Here is a 19,979-nt window from a genome sequence, read left to right as displayed (position 1 = left end):
CTGAAGATGGCGGCGCCCTCGTTTCTCTGTAGGATGGTTTGCCCCAAGAAAGGTGAATTATAAATGATCTCTAAAAGATGTTATATGTTCTTTCACACACAGAAGCAAAATGTTTGAATATGTGGTGAACTTCTACATCTTGCATGGTAAATATTACATCCATAAACAAAAATGTGCAAAATGCATACCTAAATGTAATTTATTCTTAATCGAGATGGAATCGCTAAAGAAATAGTTAAAATTAATTAAAAATAAAAAGAATGACATTTTGTTAAAATTTATGGAGAAATTCTTGATACTGTAATGTCCCCACTAGGCTAGGTTTACTAAATTATATGAATATTGAATGTCTAATTAGGAAAAAGGAGGAATTTTTTTTTGTATTGTTAATATAATTTGTTAATATATTTTCTTTTTCTTTTATTTATTTTTCTTGTTATGACTTGTCAATTTGTCTAAAGGTGTGATATTTGTCTTGTGAAACATTGTTGATGTATGCTGAATTGCTGGAATCATATGTTTTTGAGTAATTTATCAAAAAAAAAAAAAAAAAAAAAAAAAGGTCTGTAGGATGGTGTATTTTGGACTGAGCAGGTTTGTTGAATTTTTTTTATTTCAAGATTTTTGGGAAATTCCCTTTCATGTAGTGTGTGATAAAGCTGTTTGTGAATGTAAAAGATATGTAAAGTTTCACAGATCAAAGTGCAGATAAATGGAGTTATTGTCTTCTGAAAGAAAGAAGTGATTCTGAACGGCTTGAAACGAGTCGTCAGTAACTCCAGACTCACTTCCTGCTGAACCTGCGTATGTTTGTAACAAATTTGCATAATGCCAGTCTCTGGGTCTTGATTGGCTGTCGGTGAACAGCGTCTGCTTTGTCCCGCCCTCAAACACTGTAGTTTATCGGAGACTGGAAGAGTTTGGATTGTGTTGATCATGTTGAGAAGACGCTGTTTTCTGGTAAAACCGACGCCATCGTTACTGTTTGTATCAGTGTGTACCTAGTGCTGAAAAGCTGAAATTCAGATATGCTAATGAGCCTTTGGTTTCTGACACACGCTGTAAGCGATCGGACAATCTGACCAATCAGAGCAGAGCAGGCTCTCAGAAAGGAGGGGTTTAGAGAGATGAATCATTGATTAAACTGTTTAGACCCTGCAGAGTTGTGACGGGATTTTTTCTTTCATGTGCTTTATTTTTTATTTTATTTTTTTCTTAGTTGCTAATCGTTTTGACTTTGTGTTAATGGGATACGTCTAAGCTGATTAACATTTTATGTAAAATATGCAGTATTGTTTCATGGGGACATGAAATCAGACTGTAGGAAGCATCTGGGATGTTTGTCAGGTGTGTATGTGTGTGTGTGTGTGTGTGTGTGTGTGTGTGTGTGTGTGTGTGTGTGTGTGTACCTGCAGGGCTGTGGGTGAGGTGGAGCGGGATGGGGTCGTGCCGGGGTCGGGATAGGAGCTGGGAGCCGGACCGCAGACGGGTTACGCATCACCCGGATGTTTCGACCCAGCGGGTCAGCGGGAAGAGGCTTCTGGGGTGGACTGGGCTTCTCGAACGCCTGTGGTAGACATGAGGGAGTACACAGTCTCACATGGGATATTTTTATTCATTTAGCAAGCATGATTAGTGTACATTGACAGATGAGATCTTTCATATCTTAATTGTTCTTAATTTGTTTGATCTTTTCTTACATCTCCTGATTCTCTGATGTTTCTCCTGGGAAAAATATTCCAGTAAATCAGTATTGTTATTGTTAACTAAAACTATCAAAATAATAATTAATCATTCTTAAAATAATTTTTGCTGAAATAAAATATATGCAAAAAAAAAAAAGTGTTGTGATATAAAAGGAAAACTGTTAAAAATTATTTTTAGTCATTGAAATAAAGATGAAATAAAAGAAAATATAAATATTAGTAAAAAAAAAAAAAAAAGTTTAAGTATTAAAATTACTATAACTAAACTAATCCTAATAAAAAAAAATACAAAAGCCCATAACAAAATGACTAAAATGTAAACTGACAATATTAAAATAATAGCTAATTCAAAATATTAATAAATACACTATAGTAATAAGTACTATTATTAATAATACTATAATAACATAAATAAGAATACAAAAACAATACTGCAGAAAATCATGTATCCTCGAGTTTCAGAAGTGATTCAAACTGGGTTTAAATTACCCAAGATACTAAAGTCTACATACAGAAAAAAAAGGCAAAATAAACAAACAAATGAAAATAAAATAAATACAATAATAAATATAAAAAATATAATATTGTACTTATTATTATTATTATTATATTATTAATGTATTTAATTTTCTCTTGTTTTGAGCGTCCACCAGAGGGCAGTGAAAGCTAATCAAACTTCACTGCAGTGTGTGGCTTCACTGCTGCCATAACAACTCTCTCCAGAGGTCATGTGACATGCTCACGTGTTCCTAATCTCCACGCTGACTATGAGGTAATGATAACCTGCTACCTGCTCTCCATCTGGTCCTCATCATCATCATCATCATATATATCTTCATCTCGCTTCAGATCCAAACATGATTTCACTGCTCACTTCCCTATTACAATATTAAAATGTAATAAAGGACTGAATTGCTCTGAACTGGTCATATCTCAAGCATTGCATGATTGCTGACGACAGAGTGTTGTAAAAAGGTCTTGAGAAACCTTGCAAGGAGTGAGTCTCATGTCTAACGCTTCCTTGAGCTGCATCAGGGATGAATGTCCTGTCTCTCACACAGACACACACACAGACACACACGCACACGCACACACACATACACACACACACACACACACACACACACACACACACACACACACACACACACACACACACACACACACACACACACACACACACACACACACACACACACACTTGTACATCTATCTTTATGAGGACATTCACTGACACAATGCAATCTCTAGCCGCTTACCCTAACCTTACCCATCACAACTAAGTGCCTACCACGATACCCTGACCCTAAACCGACCCTTAACCTCATTATAACCTTATCCCTAAAACCAAGTCTTGACCCTCAAACAGGCCTTTAAAGGCTCTCAGAAAGTGAGGACCGGCCAAAATGTCCTCACCTTACTCTCTTTGTCCTCACTCCAATGGTCTAAAACTCAAACTGGTCCTCACAAAGATAGTTGTACAAGTCAAGTACACACACACACACACACGATTCACTCACCCAAAATGACTCAGGATATTGTGTTTGAGTTTAAAGGTATATTCCAGTTTAAAAGTTTGGGATCAGTAAGATTTTGTTTCTTTTAAAGAAATGTGGTCAAAAGTGACAGTAAAGACATTTATAATGTCACATAAGAATTCTATTTCAAAATGATCAAATAATCCAGATTTTGTTTGTATCATGGTTTCCTCAAAAATATGAAGCAGCACAACTGTTTTCAACATTAATAATAATCAGAAATGTTTCTTGAGCTGCAAATCATCATATTAGAATGATTTCTGATGGATCATGTGACTCTGAAGACTGGAGTAATGATGCTGAACATTCAGCTTTGATCACAGGAATAAACAATTATTGACCTAATAATTAGTTGGCATAAAATACTTCTTCCAAAAACATTAAAAAAAAAAAAAATAGTGTGTTTAGGTTAATTTACTGAATTGCATAACAATTAAAATAAAAAAATTAACATTAATTTTACTAAATGTATATTCATTTAGTTAACATTAATTAATTTTAAAATAAATAAAATACAGGCTGAAATTTGAACCATAAATTGTGTTTAAGAGTCTGGTGCTTTAAGCTCCACGAAGAACCTTTTATTCTCTAGTTATTTAAACAAACAAACAAACAAATAAAATAAGAAAATAAAAATCAGTGCATAAATATGGTCAAGGCCATGGTTTCAATTTCCAGGGAATGCATGATCTGCTAAAATGTAAACCTAGAATGCAATGCAAGTCACTTTTGATAAAAGTCTTAGGGCCCTATCTTGCACCCAGCGCAAGTGACTTTGTACACCGATGCATGTATCATTCCTATTTTGCACCCGCGCAAAGCGGACTTTTCCCTCCACAGAAGCACGTCGGTTAACTAAGAAATACACTTGCGCTCCCGGGGGCGGTTCAGCGCAAAGAGGAGGCGTGTTCCGGCGCAAACGGTCCTTCTTGCTATTTTGCAGGTTTAGAAAACAATTGCGCCACTAACCAGGAAAAAATAGTTTAAAGTCAGTGGCGCGTTGCGCATGTTATTCATATGCTATTTTAAGGGCGCATGCTTGGCCATAATCAATGTAGCGTGTGCACAACGCGCACTTTGATTCTCTCATCTACACAGAAGCAGCAGTTTTCATTTTTGCAAATCATACATTATTACGATAGATAGATAGATAGATAGATAGATAGATAGATAGATAGATAGATAGATAGATAGATAGATAGATAGATAGATAGATAAACAATTTATTATAAAAGCATACATCTAGCTTACACATTTACCCAAATTAACCGAAGTTAATTTGGGTGGGTTTCTCCATTTCAATGTAACTTCTCTCTTTTACGGCCGTGACGAGAGCGTTGCTCTCCTTGGCTGTGAACCGCTGCTGGCGCGCGCCTGGCAAATCCGCCGTTACAATAGCAATCCGCTATGGAAAAAGCGCATCTGCTCTTAAAGGGAATGTGAGATGACGCTCTGATTGGTTTATTTCACGTTACGCCCAAACCACACCTATGAATAATGAAGCTACTTCAGACCAACCCATTTTAGATTTGCGCCTGGCGCAAGAGTCATTTATCCCGCCGGGAAAATAGCAACAGCGCCGAGACCCGCCCACAAAGTTACTTGCGCTTTGCGCTTTGACACTTGCGTTTCAGATCGTTAAAATAGGGCCCTTAGTGTGTTTTGTTGGTTCATGGTGGTTTTAATGAGGTTTTGTGTTGTTTCTCTTGAGACGGATCATCCTCACCTATCCAGTTCTTTCCTCTTTCTTCTATCTGTCTATCCACAGGGCTTCATATAAAAAAGACAAAGACTCTCCTTTTACAAGCAGGTTTTTATGGGACAAACCAACAAATTGCGACAATTTATCAAACAACAGAAACGCGCATGTCATCTTCACCCGTCCACATATAATCCTCAGGGAATTAACTTCAACCAAACAACTCCATTCTAGTCTGTGTTATTTAATGTCTTTAACACTGTCTTTGTTGTCACTGATCTTAAAAGAGCCACATTTAATGAGATTTTTTACAAATGGTAGAACGATTAATCTCACTAAATGCCACCAGTATTTCCAGCGATTTGTTCCAGAAACATTTTTTGTTATGCTGGTTGAAAGCCTCTTCACATCCAGACAGAAATCACTCGGTTAAGTGGTCTAAATTAATGTATGTATATATATATATCGTCTGAGGAAGGTGTAGGACCTCCACGTACCTGCTCGCACAGACCTCACTTCATCAGCTCATTTCATGCTATGCAGAGTTAAGGTCCTTGTACACTGAGTCCGAAACTTTCGTGATTCGGTGGCTCTGAATTGTCAAAATGTTTGCTACAGATGCGAAAAACGAAGAAAATCAAACTCGATCCGAATTTTTTTCATGACGGACGAAAGTTTCGGAGGCAGCTTGTAAGCGTGATTGACATAACGTGAGGTCGTATTTATTTTTTAGCGTGTGAAAATTTTGGACGCGAATTTCAGACTCAGTGTGAAAGGGCCTTTAGACAGACGTCAGTCACAGAGCAGCGCAAACGAAACCGCAACACCTTTTACAGTTCCTCCTGAACCAAAACAACCAGCTTTTGCTGCGTTCACATCACAACTACTGTAATTTGGAAGAGATGGAAACCCGTGATGTTATACTCAGAGCTAGTGATGCTCCGATTGATCGGCCGCCGATCATGATCGGCCGATATTGGCAAAAAATACCTTGATCGGCAACCCCCAAAAGCGCCAATCAAAAAAGCCGATCACGTGACGTAAATAACTCGCGCAACTTTTCCGCATGCGCGGCAACACAACAGCAGAGCAGAGCTTGCTTAACAGTGGCAAAATGAGTTCTCCTATGACGGCAATTCAATGGCAATTATAAACGAGCGTACAACTGATGCTGGCGCGCGCGGTAAATGACATTCGCGAGAGGATAACAGATCTACGCGCGAGGAAACGGGAACTCGCGAGCTCATTCAAACCCTGCGCGGGCGCATGACATCTCTGCCCTCGCGCGCGCGCATGATCATTCCCCACACTCTCGCGCTTGATCTCCTCTCGCCTGCTGATTTTGCTCGCTCGAACACTTTTATTTTTGGCAGTCGAGGGGTGGGACTTACTGTTTTAATAACCTCAAATGTCATTGTCATTATTTTATTTTTTGGATCTGATGTAGTTAGTTCCTCAACTACATCCATTGTAGTCTGCCTGACCCCTCTTTGTTTTGAAAAATTATACTGTGCCTTATTTGGAAAAGGTGGCCTACAGTAGCCTTATGTTATCTTGTTTTCTAACTACAATTAAATAAATATTGGTGGTTCTTCAAGATTTTCTTGACTCTAGCATATTTCCATTCTGTGATCGGCAGTGATCGGCAATTGGCAGATCATGATTTTGGTGATCGGTAATCGGTGATCGGCCCCAAAAATGCTGATCGGAGCATCACTACTCAGAGCGGTTTGTGACTCCCAATTTATGCCTTTCAATAGACCTTATTCACAGCAGCGCCATCTTTGATTTTTAATGGGAATGAAAGCGAGGCTGCGAGGGACAGACATGCATCTCTTCAATGGGCTGTACTGTTATTTAATGTGTTTTTGGATTGTTCTGCTCACGAAGCACTGGAAAAATATCTTTCCAAGAAATTTCCGTTGACAAAAAACTATAATATAAGTTAGGATAAGCTATATAGGAGCTTTATGCCATTGGAAACACGCCAAGTCTATCCCTCACAGCCTCACTTTCATACCTGTCATGGCGCTGCTCTGAATAAGGTCTATGGCGACACTATCAACGCTGAAATGAATCTGCAGCAGTCAGGTGGTACAGGTCAGTGCTCTTTAGTTTATGTTCATTATTATTGTAATGTTATGAGATATGAGGTAGTTAAACACCATCTCACTTGTTTGCTCCCGGCTGTTCATGTGTTTTGAAGAAGGCGTGACTTTGGAGACTTAAGGATCTTATGCTTTCTAAGCTTGCTATTACTAGCCTCTCCAAACTTGCCTACCGTACCTTTAAATTGAGTTAGTCAATTTGTCTGAGGCAGACTATTTTAAGCCATGTCAAACCTTGAGCTTTCTGTTCCATTCTGATCGACTCACGTCACGCGGTCTCTACTGGCCCGCCAGAGGCTTGCATGAACCTCTGAAAACACTTGAGATTTACTACGACACAGTGGTCTAATGAAAGAGGCCTGTTCACACCACTGGAGCTCCAACATTAAACTGTAAATCTATTACCAATTGTGCAAGAACAATGAGCTCTAACTCGCCATTGCAACACTGCTGGGGAATGAGAGAACGATGAAAATAAATGAAATAAGAAGAAATACATGAACCTGCTGACGTATAGAAGTATATACCATGTTCTTATCAGTGGTGCTGTTGCTCATTAATTTGAACAAGCCCCCAACTGCATCAAACTGGGTGTGCTTTTATTTGTCTCAGTATCACACCTGACTGCTGGATGATAAAACAGGTGGAAGGAAAAAAGTTTCATAGATGCACATTGTAGGAGGGACCCAAGTCAGCTTTTCACTTGAACCAGTAAAAAAACCACCTAGCAACCATACAGAACACTCTAGCAACCACCTAACAACACCCAAGAAACCATTCATACCATAGAACCACCCAGAACGCAGAACACTAGAAACCCCCTAGCAACCACCTAGAACACACTTGGAACAACCCAACAATAGCCTAGCAAACAAACAGAACATCTTAGCAACCCCCTAGCAACCACCTAGAACACACTTGAAACCACCCAAAAATAGCCTAGCAAACAAACAGAACATCTTAGCAACCCCCTAGCAACCACCTAGAACACACTTGGAACAACCCAACAATAGCCTAGCAAACAAACAGAACATCTTAGCAACCCCCTAGCAACTACCTAGAACACACTTGAAACCACCCAAAAATAGCCTAGCAAACAAACAGAACATCTTAGCAACCATCTAGAACACACTTGAAACCACCCAACAATACCCTAGCAAACAAACAGAACCACACAGAACATCCAAGCAAACACCTAAAACATCAAACCAACGCCCTAACAACCCAGCAGAACACCCTAGCAACCACCCAGAACATCTTAGCAACCATCTAGAACACAATTGAAACCACCCAACAATACCCTAGCAAACGAACAGAACCACAGAAAACGTCCTAGCAACCAAAAAGAGTTTAGCCAACCAAAAACATCTTAGCAACCACCTAGCAACCATGCAGAACACCATAGCAACCACCTAGCAACACCCTATCAAGAAACCACCCAATCAACCACCCTAACAATGGCTAAGCGATCACCCAGAACCACCCAGAACACCCTAGCAATATATTCAACAATATTATTGATCTGCCTGCATTGACACCATCAGAAAAGAACTGAGCTAGATGAAGACATCACGGTTTTCTCCGGAGTGGCTGTATAGATAAATTAACTAAATTAATAACTTTTTTTTTACAACAAAAATGAACCATCACTGAACTTACTTAAGCTGGACAATGACACTATTCTCTTCTAGATCTGCTGTACAGCCGAAACAAACTTTGTTGCATTATCCTCCTGTTATCTCTGTAAAGCTGCTTTGAAACAATCTGTACAGTAAAAAGCGCATTATAAGTAAAGGAGACTTGACTTGACCTAGCAACATTCTAGCAACAACTCAGAACACCCTCGCACTCACAACTAAATCTAGTTTTATATGCAGTTTCTGCAGCGTTGTAATTATCACAGGCATATTTACACACCCACACACACACTCACCATGGCGATCTTGCAGACGTTCTGGCAGGCGAGCGCTGGTGCGGGGGCTCTGGGTGGAGACGAGTGTGTGTGTGTGTGTGGTGGCGTCAGTGGCAGCGGGTGAGAGAGGTGCACTGGAGGGCACTGGGGCAGTCGGCGGAGACCATGAGACGGGACCACAGATCCCACCGTATGGAGAGGAGACTGAGGCTAGAGAGAGAGAGAGAACACACTCCACAATGGATTCATGTCATACAAGCTTCCAGTAATATTTGGTGTACACACGATGAACATTCTGTCTAACATCTCCTTTTCTGTTCCACAGAAACAGGGTGAGTAAATGATGACTCATTTTTGGCTGAACTATCCTCTTAAATGATACAAATGAGTCTCATATGAGCACACACACACACACACACACACACACACACGCACACACACGCACACACACGCCAGATGTGACAAGAACAAAAGGAGATGAGAGACAGAAACTGTGTGTGTGTGTGTGTGTGTGTGTGTGTGTGTGTGTGTGTGTGTGTGTGTGTGTGTGTGTGTGTGTCTGTTTAACCTCACCTTGCCTAACATCAAACAGACCTACATCCTCTATCCTGTTACCATCATCACACATTATGAGGAGCAGATACTGCAGTCGCTCTTAAAAGAACAGTACACCAAAAAACAAGGATCATGTGACACTGAAGACTGGAGTAATGATGCTGAAAATTCAGCTTTGATCACAGGAATAAATTGCAATATATTGAAATAGAAAACAGTTCATAAACTAATAATGTTTCACAATATATATATATATATTTTAACGGTATGTCTGATCAAAAATGCTGCCTTAATGCGCATTAGAGACAAAAAAAAAAAAAAAAAAAAAAAAACTCACTGACCCCAACCGTTTGAACACACTCGCAGCACAGGGCATCCGCTGCACCACAGGGGTCAGTCATGGTCCTTTACACATCCTCTAATCACAGATCTCAACTGCTTTTCTCAACAACAGCCCTGAGATCAAAATTGCATCTACAATCCATCTGGCTGACAGGCGTCTCTACTGATTTTCCAACAATTTGTGAATTGCTGTATAGAGCATGTTTGGTCTGACAGCTAAAGAGCAGGTTTCAAACGCGCAACGCTCAATTTATCTTTGTTGTGCTTTTTGTTAAACAAACCTCTAGAGCTTGAGATGAGAGCCAATTGTCAGTATATGTAAACATATGAAATGCATATTTCTTGATCTCTCTCTATGTGTGAGGGGATGTGTAATATATATATATATATATATATATATATATATATATATTAATATGGCAAGCCGTTTTAGCTTAAATTGTACCCAGCGTTACTCGTCGTAATTGCATTTTTACTAGTAAGAATTCAATTAGAGAGCTCTACAATTCAATTATTACTAGTCGTATGTCTCCATTGCCTTCCATTCATTTTTAATTAAGGAGCTCTACAATTGAATTGTTACTAGTAAGAATTACAATAACAGAGCTCTCTAATTGAATTTTTACTAGTAAAAATATGAATTAAAGATATGTATAATTGCAGAGCTCTGTAATTGAATTAAAGAGCTCTGCAATTACATTCTTACTAGTAACAATTCAATTGTACAGCTCCTTAATTAAAAATGAATGGAAGTCAATGGAGACATATGACTAGTAAAAATTCATTTGTAGAGCTCTCTAATTGGAATTGTTACAAGTAAGAATTGAATTAGAAAGCTCTGTAATTGTAATTCTTACTAGTAATAATGCAATTACGACGAGTAACGCTGGGTACAATTTAAGCTAAAACGGCTGGCCATATATATATATATATATATGTGTGTATGCATACGTATGATATATGCAAATGAGAGATAAGGGAGGAGAGCAGGAGGTACATACACACACACACACCTTATATATGCTGGCACTTTGTGGTAAAGCTGTAGTCTGACGTTGAGGAGACGTTCTGTACATCGAGTGTGTGTGAGCTGGACTGTTCAGCCTGTTGGGTCCCACAGACCTGCAGCAAAGTAAAAACAGAAAACACTCTTTAGAATAAAAGGTTGAATGGGGTTCTATATACTCAACTCAACTTTTATTTATAAAGCACTTTCAATACCATTAGAGCTGTCCATAAGTAGTAAATAACATAGAAACCTAAAATTACATTAAAACATGACAGCAAGAGAATCAAACAACAAATCACTCACAGTTCTCAGACCTATATATAGAACCCTAGTGTTTTAAAGAACACTTTATGCCAAAAACATTCAATAAGGAGTGATTGCATAATACTTTCATGTTAATGGGTTGTTGTTTTTCTAGTGATAAAGTACAGTATGTGTACGAGCTGTTTAATAAAAAAAAAAAGCTTTTTTTTTCTCTAAGAGTGACAATGTAGGACATTGCATTAATGATGTGCATTATTGTAACATTAACAACGTGAAGCCATTCCCAGACTGCAAAATGGAAATTTGTATGGTTATGGCATTGCAATCATGTGCAAATTAACCCACATTTACATATCAATGCATATTCAGAATTTGTGGACTTCCTCTCCCCAGATTCACATCATGAACTATGGCAGTACACAGAGTTTAGCCAATCACAATGCAACTCATTTGCATATAGAATTCTCGACGATAGAGTAGCAGAAACAGCCTGTTTAGTTCTAAGGGTCAGAAAATGGTCTTGAAAAACAAAATTATGGCTTTATTTCGATAGTCCACTTTGTCATTCTACTGATTATAAGTAACTACATGTCAACTAACTCTCATTAGAGTATAAGTAGACTGTTAGGGGTATGGGTAGGGTTAGTAGAATAAGTTATAGTTGACATGAAGTTGCAAAGTTACTTATAATTAGTGGAATGGACCAACAAAATAAAGTGTTGCCATATTATGACTTTGTGGACTTCAAAAGGAACAAAACTAAATACTGTTATCTCCCTTTATATTTTAGCATGGCCTCTTGCTCCTTCAAAGTGATTGTTTCTTTCAGCTGTGCAGGTTTAATACCTCAGTTTTTCGATGGTGTTCTTCTTATTGCTGAAGAACAGACTGAGCAGAGTTTTCCTCTTAATGCACGCGATTATTCCAACACACAGCAGACACAGAAACGCCACCAGGATCCCCACCGTCACACTGCTGCTGTCTGCATGTACACACACACACACACACACACATCTGTGAAGTGAACAGACACTGTTGAAGAGCAGGACAACAATCACACACACATGTTTAATACCTGCCGGTCTCATCGGGCCGCTGTCCATGCTTCCTCCAAATCCAGCTTTATCACAGAACGGAGGAGCCCACAGAGCCTCACAGTGACAGTTCTTATTATTATTACAAACCTGCGCACGAGACAATAGCACAGCAGTCACATCACACCTGTAGTAATACTTTACATTTACATTACAGAAAAATTAAAGAGCATAGGTTTAGCTAACAGACATAAGAACACCTACCAATGTAAATAAGAGAAACATAGTTTCAAAAATTACACTATATTGACTATCATTTATTCTTGTTTAGAAAGAATATTTATGTAAATATGCTAATATTTCTCCACTACCTTTGCCAAAGCTGTAATAATTTATTTATATATATTATTAAATATTATATATATATATATATATGTATATATATATATATATATATATATATATATATATATATATATATATATATATATATATATAAAACGAATAAATGTAAGAAAATGTATGTAGATATGCACGTTTTTGTCCACTACTTTTGCCAAAGCTGAAAAAAAAAAAGATTAATAAATATAATTATTAAAAATTATATATATATATATATATATATATATATATATAATTTTTAATAATTATATTGATTAATCATAAACATATATACAAAATAAGAAATATATTTAAGAATATTTATGTAAATATGGAAGTATATGTCCACTATCTTAGCCAAAGCTGTAAGAAAACAATAAGATATATAAATATGATATATTATTATTAAATAATATATATAAAATAAGAAATAAATGCAAGAATATTTGTGTCAAATATGCAATTATTTGTCCACTACCTGTTCCAATGTTGATTATCATGGAAGTAATTACAATGACAATGTAAAAATGATCAATGGCCCTAAAATACAGTAGGTTTAATTTTATATAAGATGAAATATTACCTGGACATATTCTCTTGAACAATTTAATTGCTAAATGTAAAATACAATTCTTTTTTTTTTTACCAACTTTGGTAGGAACATGTCTTCATGGTCTATACATGTGTGTTTGCACGCCGTAAGTCTCGGAGAGCACCTCCTCAACATCTACCAAACACTCAAACACTTCCTTTCTTCTCCATTTGGCAGCATTTGTTTCTGGTTCTTCCCTCTTGGTGCTGATGAGCTGCAGATGTTGAACATCTTGATCTAATCTGGAGATTCATGAGCTCATTCATTGACGTCCACTATCTGTTTCTCACTATCTCTGCACAAACATGTAACCTGTTCCTCTGGAAGACTGCTTTTATCGTGAGATAATGCTGGAGCTAAAACACATTCGCTTCGTCAGGTTTCGCCCCCCGATATTTACACCGATCTCATCTGGACTCATTTTTACAGTAATCTATACAAGCTTTTCCTAATTGAATGAAGATTTTTTAAAAAGCAGGAACTCGTACAGGCAATCTAAATGTGTAAAACTATCACCAGAAACAGACCGTGGAAAAAAAGCTTTCCAACTAGGATCCATCATGAACTTTCAGCCAGCATGAGTTCATAAAACCTACCCAGACTAGCCTGTAGATGTTGTTTTTTTACATGCACATTATCAAACAGGTCACTGGGTAAAGTGGAAAAGCACCGGTCACACAAACATGAAGATGCATCATGATTTTGTTCCTCAGATTTGTATTGTAATGTGCGGAATATTCCTAATAGATACTAACAAGCTCCACAAATTATGCTCATTTGTGGTAATAATATAAATGTCTTGCTACTGTTTAAAAATAAAAGGGCTCTAGCATTGCTCATAAGTGAGTGTTTGACAGCAGAAATCTGGTGAGCTGGACATAAATGAGGTTATTGAGGCTGATTGATTGACCCATTCAGAGGGACAGTGGGAGAGATCATACGCTCCTGCGTGTGTGAGTCTTACATCACAATACAGAGAGAGAACCACGTGAAATATAAGTGGCTTTTAGTTGCATTCAAGTCATGTCAGAATTACTATAATTATGTTCAGCATAACACAGATTATTTCTAGAAATCATATTGTGAATAAGCAAGACATTTTCAATTCTCTCTCTGAGACTTTCCATTCAAGAATTCACAACAACAACGTAATTACTATAATTTTGTGTTTCTAACGTGTAAAAATCACATTCAATATATATATTTCAATCAATCAATCATATTCAAACTCATAATTATGAGAGGGAAGCACAATTTGTCATTAAAGCTCTGACTTTAACCATTGATACGACAGCAGTTAATGGTAAAAGTAGTTATAGCACCTTCAACACATATTTCTGCTCCATATTTTCCATATAACATATGGGTTCTTCAATATTACGTGAGAATGGATAGGTGAATAAAGCATATCTCAGCTGCCTGATTTTTTAAAATTTTGTTGGAGAATGTAATTATAACATCGCTCAGCTCTTTATATAAAGTTGGATATATAAGTATCCAACTATATCCACATACATACATACAATATATTCATGTAAAGCGATATATAATATATAGCAAAACTGCTTGTACTGTCCAAAAATCTAATCCAGATCTAATCTGCTAATAATATATGATGATATATTAATGATATGATGATATATGATGATATATTATATATATATATATATATATATATATATATATATATATATACACACACACACATATATATATATATATATATATATATATATATACACACACACATATATATATATAGAGCGATATATAGAGCGCCTATTTTGGTGTTATGAGTGAATTTGTCAGACTCATTTATGAGGACATTGTGTAATTATGGTAATCCTGGCATGAACGCCACATTAGATTCAGCAAAGATCCCTCATGTTATCAGGAAGATTTCTCCACTGTATGGGCTTATTAAGTTGATATGTAAGTCAATGGAGATGAAGCTCTCACGATAAGTTCTGATTCTGGTTTCCGGGTTGCACATGAAATGATGTTCGCCAACCATTCAGATATATTTCCAAGTGAAACTGTGATGTTGTAAAGACAGTCAGACGTTGTGATAAAAACTCACCCCATGTCCGCTGCACTTGTCCGAACAGTCGTGAACCCCGAGCACACTAATGTTCTGACACTGTCTGTTTACACACATCTGGAGACGCACAGAGAGACACTTTATTTAGGGATGATTGTGTGTCATCAGCTCAACTCCACCCAAACACACTGTCATCCAGCAATGATCCATCCAAATGGAGGAAATTTCTTGTATGTGTCACATGCAATTCAGTTTGACACAAATTTACTGGTTTACTGTAATACTGTGATGTCAGGGTAATTTCCAGTTATGTCAATGAGGACACTTTTTCCTTAGTTAACATCCCTGATTTCATTTGGTGACTCAGTTCTGACTAAATGTGCAGTTATTGCAGTTTACCTTTGCATGGAAGCGAAGACTTCTTACTGATTTTGATATATTCTACAAATGAATTATGATAATAGATCAGGGTCAGAAATAAACTAGGGATTGGGGTAAAAATGACACCAAAAGGGACAAAAACACGCTAGATATTTACAAAGCAAATAATACCACCATATAGTAAACTCCTTTTTTGTTGCTGTTGTTTTGCCATGATGTGACCTTTGACATATTTCATAATACACTATTATAGGCATATTTGTAAATCTATAATGAGCCCAATTTACATTTTAAATGTGACGTTTTGCATTGAAAAGAATGACAATGAAATTCAGCACATTTAAGATGATTGTATGTGGTTAATGAATAAGATGCAGGTTTTTGAGCTGCACTGTTGCACTGTTGTAAATGTTTAGTGAATTTGCATGCATACATACATATGTGACCCTGGACCACAAAACCAGTCACATTGGTCAATTTTTTTAAATTGAGATTTACACATCATCTGAAAGCTGAATAAATAAGCTTTTCATTGATGTGTGGTTTGTTAGGATAGGACTATATTTGGTAGAGATACAACTATTGAAAATCTGGAATTTGAGGGTGCAAAAAAATCTAAACATTGAGAAAATCTCCTTTAAAGTTGTGCATTTATGTTGGCGATTGTGCAGCATTCACTCACAAAAATAAATGTTTTATATATTTACGGTAGGAAATTTACACAATATCTTCATGGAACATGATCTTTACTTAATATCCTAATGATTCTTGGCATAAAAGAAAAATCGATCATTTTGACCCGTACAATGTATTGTTGGCTATTGCCACAAATAAACCCATGCAACATGTGACTGGTTTTGTGATCCAGGGTCACATATTATGGGTAAAAATGCTCCTGAAAATCAATTCTAAAGAGCAAGTATTGTCCCTTAATATATATATATATATATATATATATATATATACAGTATATATATATATTAGGGGTGGAACGGTATATGTATTCGTATTGAACCGAAACGTTACGGGCGTCACGGTTCGGTGCATAAATGTACACGGAATAAAAATAAATGTGCAAATTAATTCATGTAATGCGGAACTACTGTTAGATACGCGGGTTCTTTAGGGACACCTAATCTGCGGGCGCGATTGAAAAGTCGCAAAGTGTTTATATTTGTGTGTGTGTGTGTGTGTGAGGCGCGGGCGCGATCGAACAGTGGAAACATAAAAACATACTCCGTCATTTTGTTTATACAGGACATCATTCAAACTGCAAAGTGTTTAAGTTACTGTTAATTAAAATTTTAAGGAAAACAAATATATTAATCTGAAATGTAGCAAATTAATGTTCAATTCATTCAGGTACAATTACCAAACATATCTCAAGGTCTTTTTGTCTTTTTATTAATTTAATGAATAAACTAATTATATAAAACTATTGTCAGTGCACTACAAATAAACTGGTTCTATGCCTTTACTTTATTAATACAACTTATTTAAAAAATACAAGGCTTAAGTAATTTATTTTCCTTTGGTGGTCCAGCCTGAGACATCAGACATGCACAAGCCTTCTGCATTTTTGTTTTGCTTTTCCCTCGACTGTACCGAACTCGTACCGAACCGTGATGTCTGAACCGAGGTATGAACCGAACCGTGACTTCTGTGTACCGTTCCACCCCTATATATATATATACCTTAAAATAATATAATAATAATAATAGTAATACTCTAGCAAAAGAATAGCAAAGCAATTCAACCCACTGCAGTCCTGATGTTGTTGATCCACACAGGCCTGATTTGAATAAGCTTGAGTTAAATTAAAATACGTTTTTAGTAATAGTCTGATTTGATAAATAAACATCTTCTCATTATTTACTCTCTTTACCATGTTTTCTCCACATTTGGTGCCGGTGAGCACGAGGCCCGGATCCGGCATGTCGTCTCCCAGGTACACGTGAGTCCCGCGGCAGAGGATACGCCCGCCCTCCTGGAGTGGGATGTTGGTTTCTATGGAGACGGCGTTGGTGCCGATCACCGGCCGGTTGGCTCCGCCCTGACACTGGATCTTCCCACATTTAGCATCCCTGGAAAACAACAGCAAGAAAACTTTTTGAAATGCAAAACTTTTTACAAAGAAGATTGGAGAATATAAGCACATTCGCTATACCTTTTTTTAGTTAAAAAAGGCTTCAATATACAGTAAAACCAAAATTTACTCACACACCTTCAACATTTCTCACATTATCACAGTTTATTCGGTATAGTTTAGAAAATGGTAATAAAATATGACAAGAACTCAGTTGATATTTCACTGGTTTTGTCCGTCCTTCTGTTAGACTGTCTCACAAATGAATTACGTTGAATATCTGTCAGTGTAAAATTTAACTACACAATTAGATAATACCAATTTAGCTCAACCAATTACCAAGCAATGCTTCATTTTGTTCAGTCTGTGGTGTAAAAAAGTCGCATTAGCAATTAAAGAAAAAACACTTCAGCAAACCACAGTCAAGTCAAAGTGTCTGAATAATATTTGGTCCCAAAATTTGTATAAATTTTACTGTATGAAGAATTTTTGGGTATAATATGTCACAGTTTACTTTATTTTGCTATCCTCACTTACATCAATGAACTATAGTGTCCTGCACCCACTAGTAAAACAATCTCAAAAATGATATCTGATATATAATGTTTGGTTTGACGGTATATATAATTGTATATGTATTATTTTTTTTGCATTTTATTATTTACATCTAGCCTTGTTTTTTCCTAGCTGTCCGAACTGACCCGTGACCCATTTCAGGGTTGTGACCCCGCAGCTGAGAAGCACTCATTTAAAATTTTGTATAACGTTTTTTCCATAGCTAACAGATCCCATGTTATGAATCATCCAGTTTCCCAGACTGACACATACGCCGTGTTTTCACAGCGCTGAAGTGTGATTCCTCCACAGAGGATCATGGTAATGGGACATACATCTTTGATTCCAATGCAGCCAAAACATGGAGAAATAATGAGGCATCCTCTCGAATGAAGACCAATTACTGCATTCACAGGGCAGTTTCTCACGCAGTCGAGTCCAAAAAGAGAGGCAGACAGACAGACAGACAGACAGACAGAGAGCAGGACGTGGCTCAGGTCCCTTTGGCCAAAATAAAGAGTCATTAGCGTCTGAAACCCGTCCGTTCCCCGTTTCTCTCTCCGTCTGTCCACTTCAGTCATTACAGTGATTACTTCATCAAGGATATGATCCGTGAAGCAGCCAATTTGAGCTCAATTAAAACTAAATGTATGACGGGTGTTACCTGCAAATGCTAATTACTGTGACATTCTCAATAGGCTTCTGTTTTCCTCCACTTTTAAAGGCTCATGTTGTTATTTGTCCGGCTGTACTAGCGCTTGATTTCTCAGTGGATTGATCAGTCAATAAAGAACAGGACGAGAGGAAAATGCATTACGTTAAAAATGTAATTTAAATCTAAAAAGTCATTTTAAGAGAAAAACACTCTCACTAAATAAACACCCAAAGGATTTGAAGGCTCTTTTCATTTTCTGGCGTCCTCAAAGTGAACTCGCTAAAAGCAACATTCTTCCAAAAAATCTGAAATATACAATACTTAATTTAGCAGCAAATCAACAACCATCTGCTGCAATATAATAATAATAAAAAAATCCCTCATGTACTTGTGCTGATTTCAGTTATGGAAGACAGGGGCTAGTTGTCACACTTTTTACACCAGTGAATATGTTTGGGTTTTTTTAAAGTCAATTTCTGTTACACAAACCTTAAAGTCTTGAAGTTTTTTGCCCAATATCGGGGCATGTTGTCACAAAATAAAAAGAAGCACGTTTTTACAATGGAATCTACCTATTATAGGCTAAATCTAAACAATTATGAAATAGCAAAAATATAAAAAAGTAACATACAAAAATATGAAACTATTGGTTATATATAAATATATAAATTATTAACAATTTCTGTAATAATATTCCCAATTTCTGTAAAAAAAAATTTTTTTAATAATAATTTTTAATACATTTTTATAATTGTGTTTGTCATCAAATAAACATTTTCACTTAGACTTTTTCACATTTTTCAGTTATTTGGGTTTTTCTTGTGATGTTTTGTATTTTATTATTTCTATATTTATTTCTATTAATAATGTATAATGTATATTCATTACTTATATATATATAAACTCACATATTGCTCTAGAAATACTGAACTCAAAGACAAGTAGATATTTTCTCCTACCGTGCTTCACATTTGGCAAATGACCCCTTTGCGTCTTTTCCACAGTTTCCGTACGGATCTCCCGCCGAGTTGACTCTTTCGAAGCAGATTCCTGGAGCTGGTTTTGCACCTGCCAAATGCACACACATTTCTCACAGAAAGGAATTGACATTGCTGATGCGT

General features: G+C 36.8%; 2 protein-coding genes across 3 annotated transcripts in view; one reads left to right on the top strand and one right to left on the bottom strand.

The window, feature by feature from the left end:
• The window catches only part of bccip (BRCA2 and CDKN1A interacting protein), a 242,133-nt gene that overhangs the window by 34,203 nt on the left and 187,951 nt on the right, over positions 1-19,979 (top strand). The window lies entirely within an intron of this gene.
• The window catches only part of adam12a (ADAM metallopeptidase domain 12a), a 130,992-nt gene that overhangs the window by 4,301 nt on the left and 106,712 nt on the right, over positions 1-19,979 (bottom strand). For both annotated transcript variants that reach the window (XM_082151868.1, XM_082151869.1), the window contains exons 15-22: positions 19,818-19,926; positions 17,448-17,646; positions 15,221-15,298; positions 12,209-12,317; positions 11,980-12,115; positions 10,874-10,982; positions 8,985-9,173; positions 1,410-1,567 (exon numbers count right to left, since the gene is read on the bottom strand). In XM_082151868.1, coding sequence (XP_082007994.1) covers positions 1,410-1,567; positions 8,985-9,173; positions 10,874-10,982; positions 11,980-12,115; positions 12,209-12,317; positions 15,221-15,298; positions 17,448-17,646; positions 19,818-19,926 — 1,087 coding nt within the window. The remainder of the gene's footprint in view (positions 1-1,409; positions 1,568-8,984; positions 9,174-10,873; positions 10,983-11,979; positions 12,116-12,208; positions 12,318-15,220; positions 15,299-17,447; positions 17,647-19,817; positions 19,927-19,979) is intronic.

Source organism: Leuciscus leuciscus (genome assembly GCF_965113295.1).
Source record: "Leuciscus leuciscus genome assembly, chromosome: 21".
Classification (NCBI taxonomy): domain Eukaryota; kingdom Metazoa; phylum Chordata; class Actinopteri; order Cypriniformes; family Leuciscidae; genus Leuciscus; species Leuciscus leuciscus.
The sequence above is the reverse complement of the archived record's forward strand: the minus strand, read 5'-3'. Positions and strand labels throughout refer to the sequence as shown.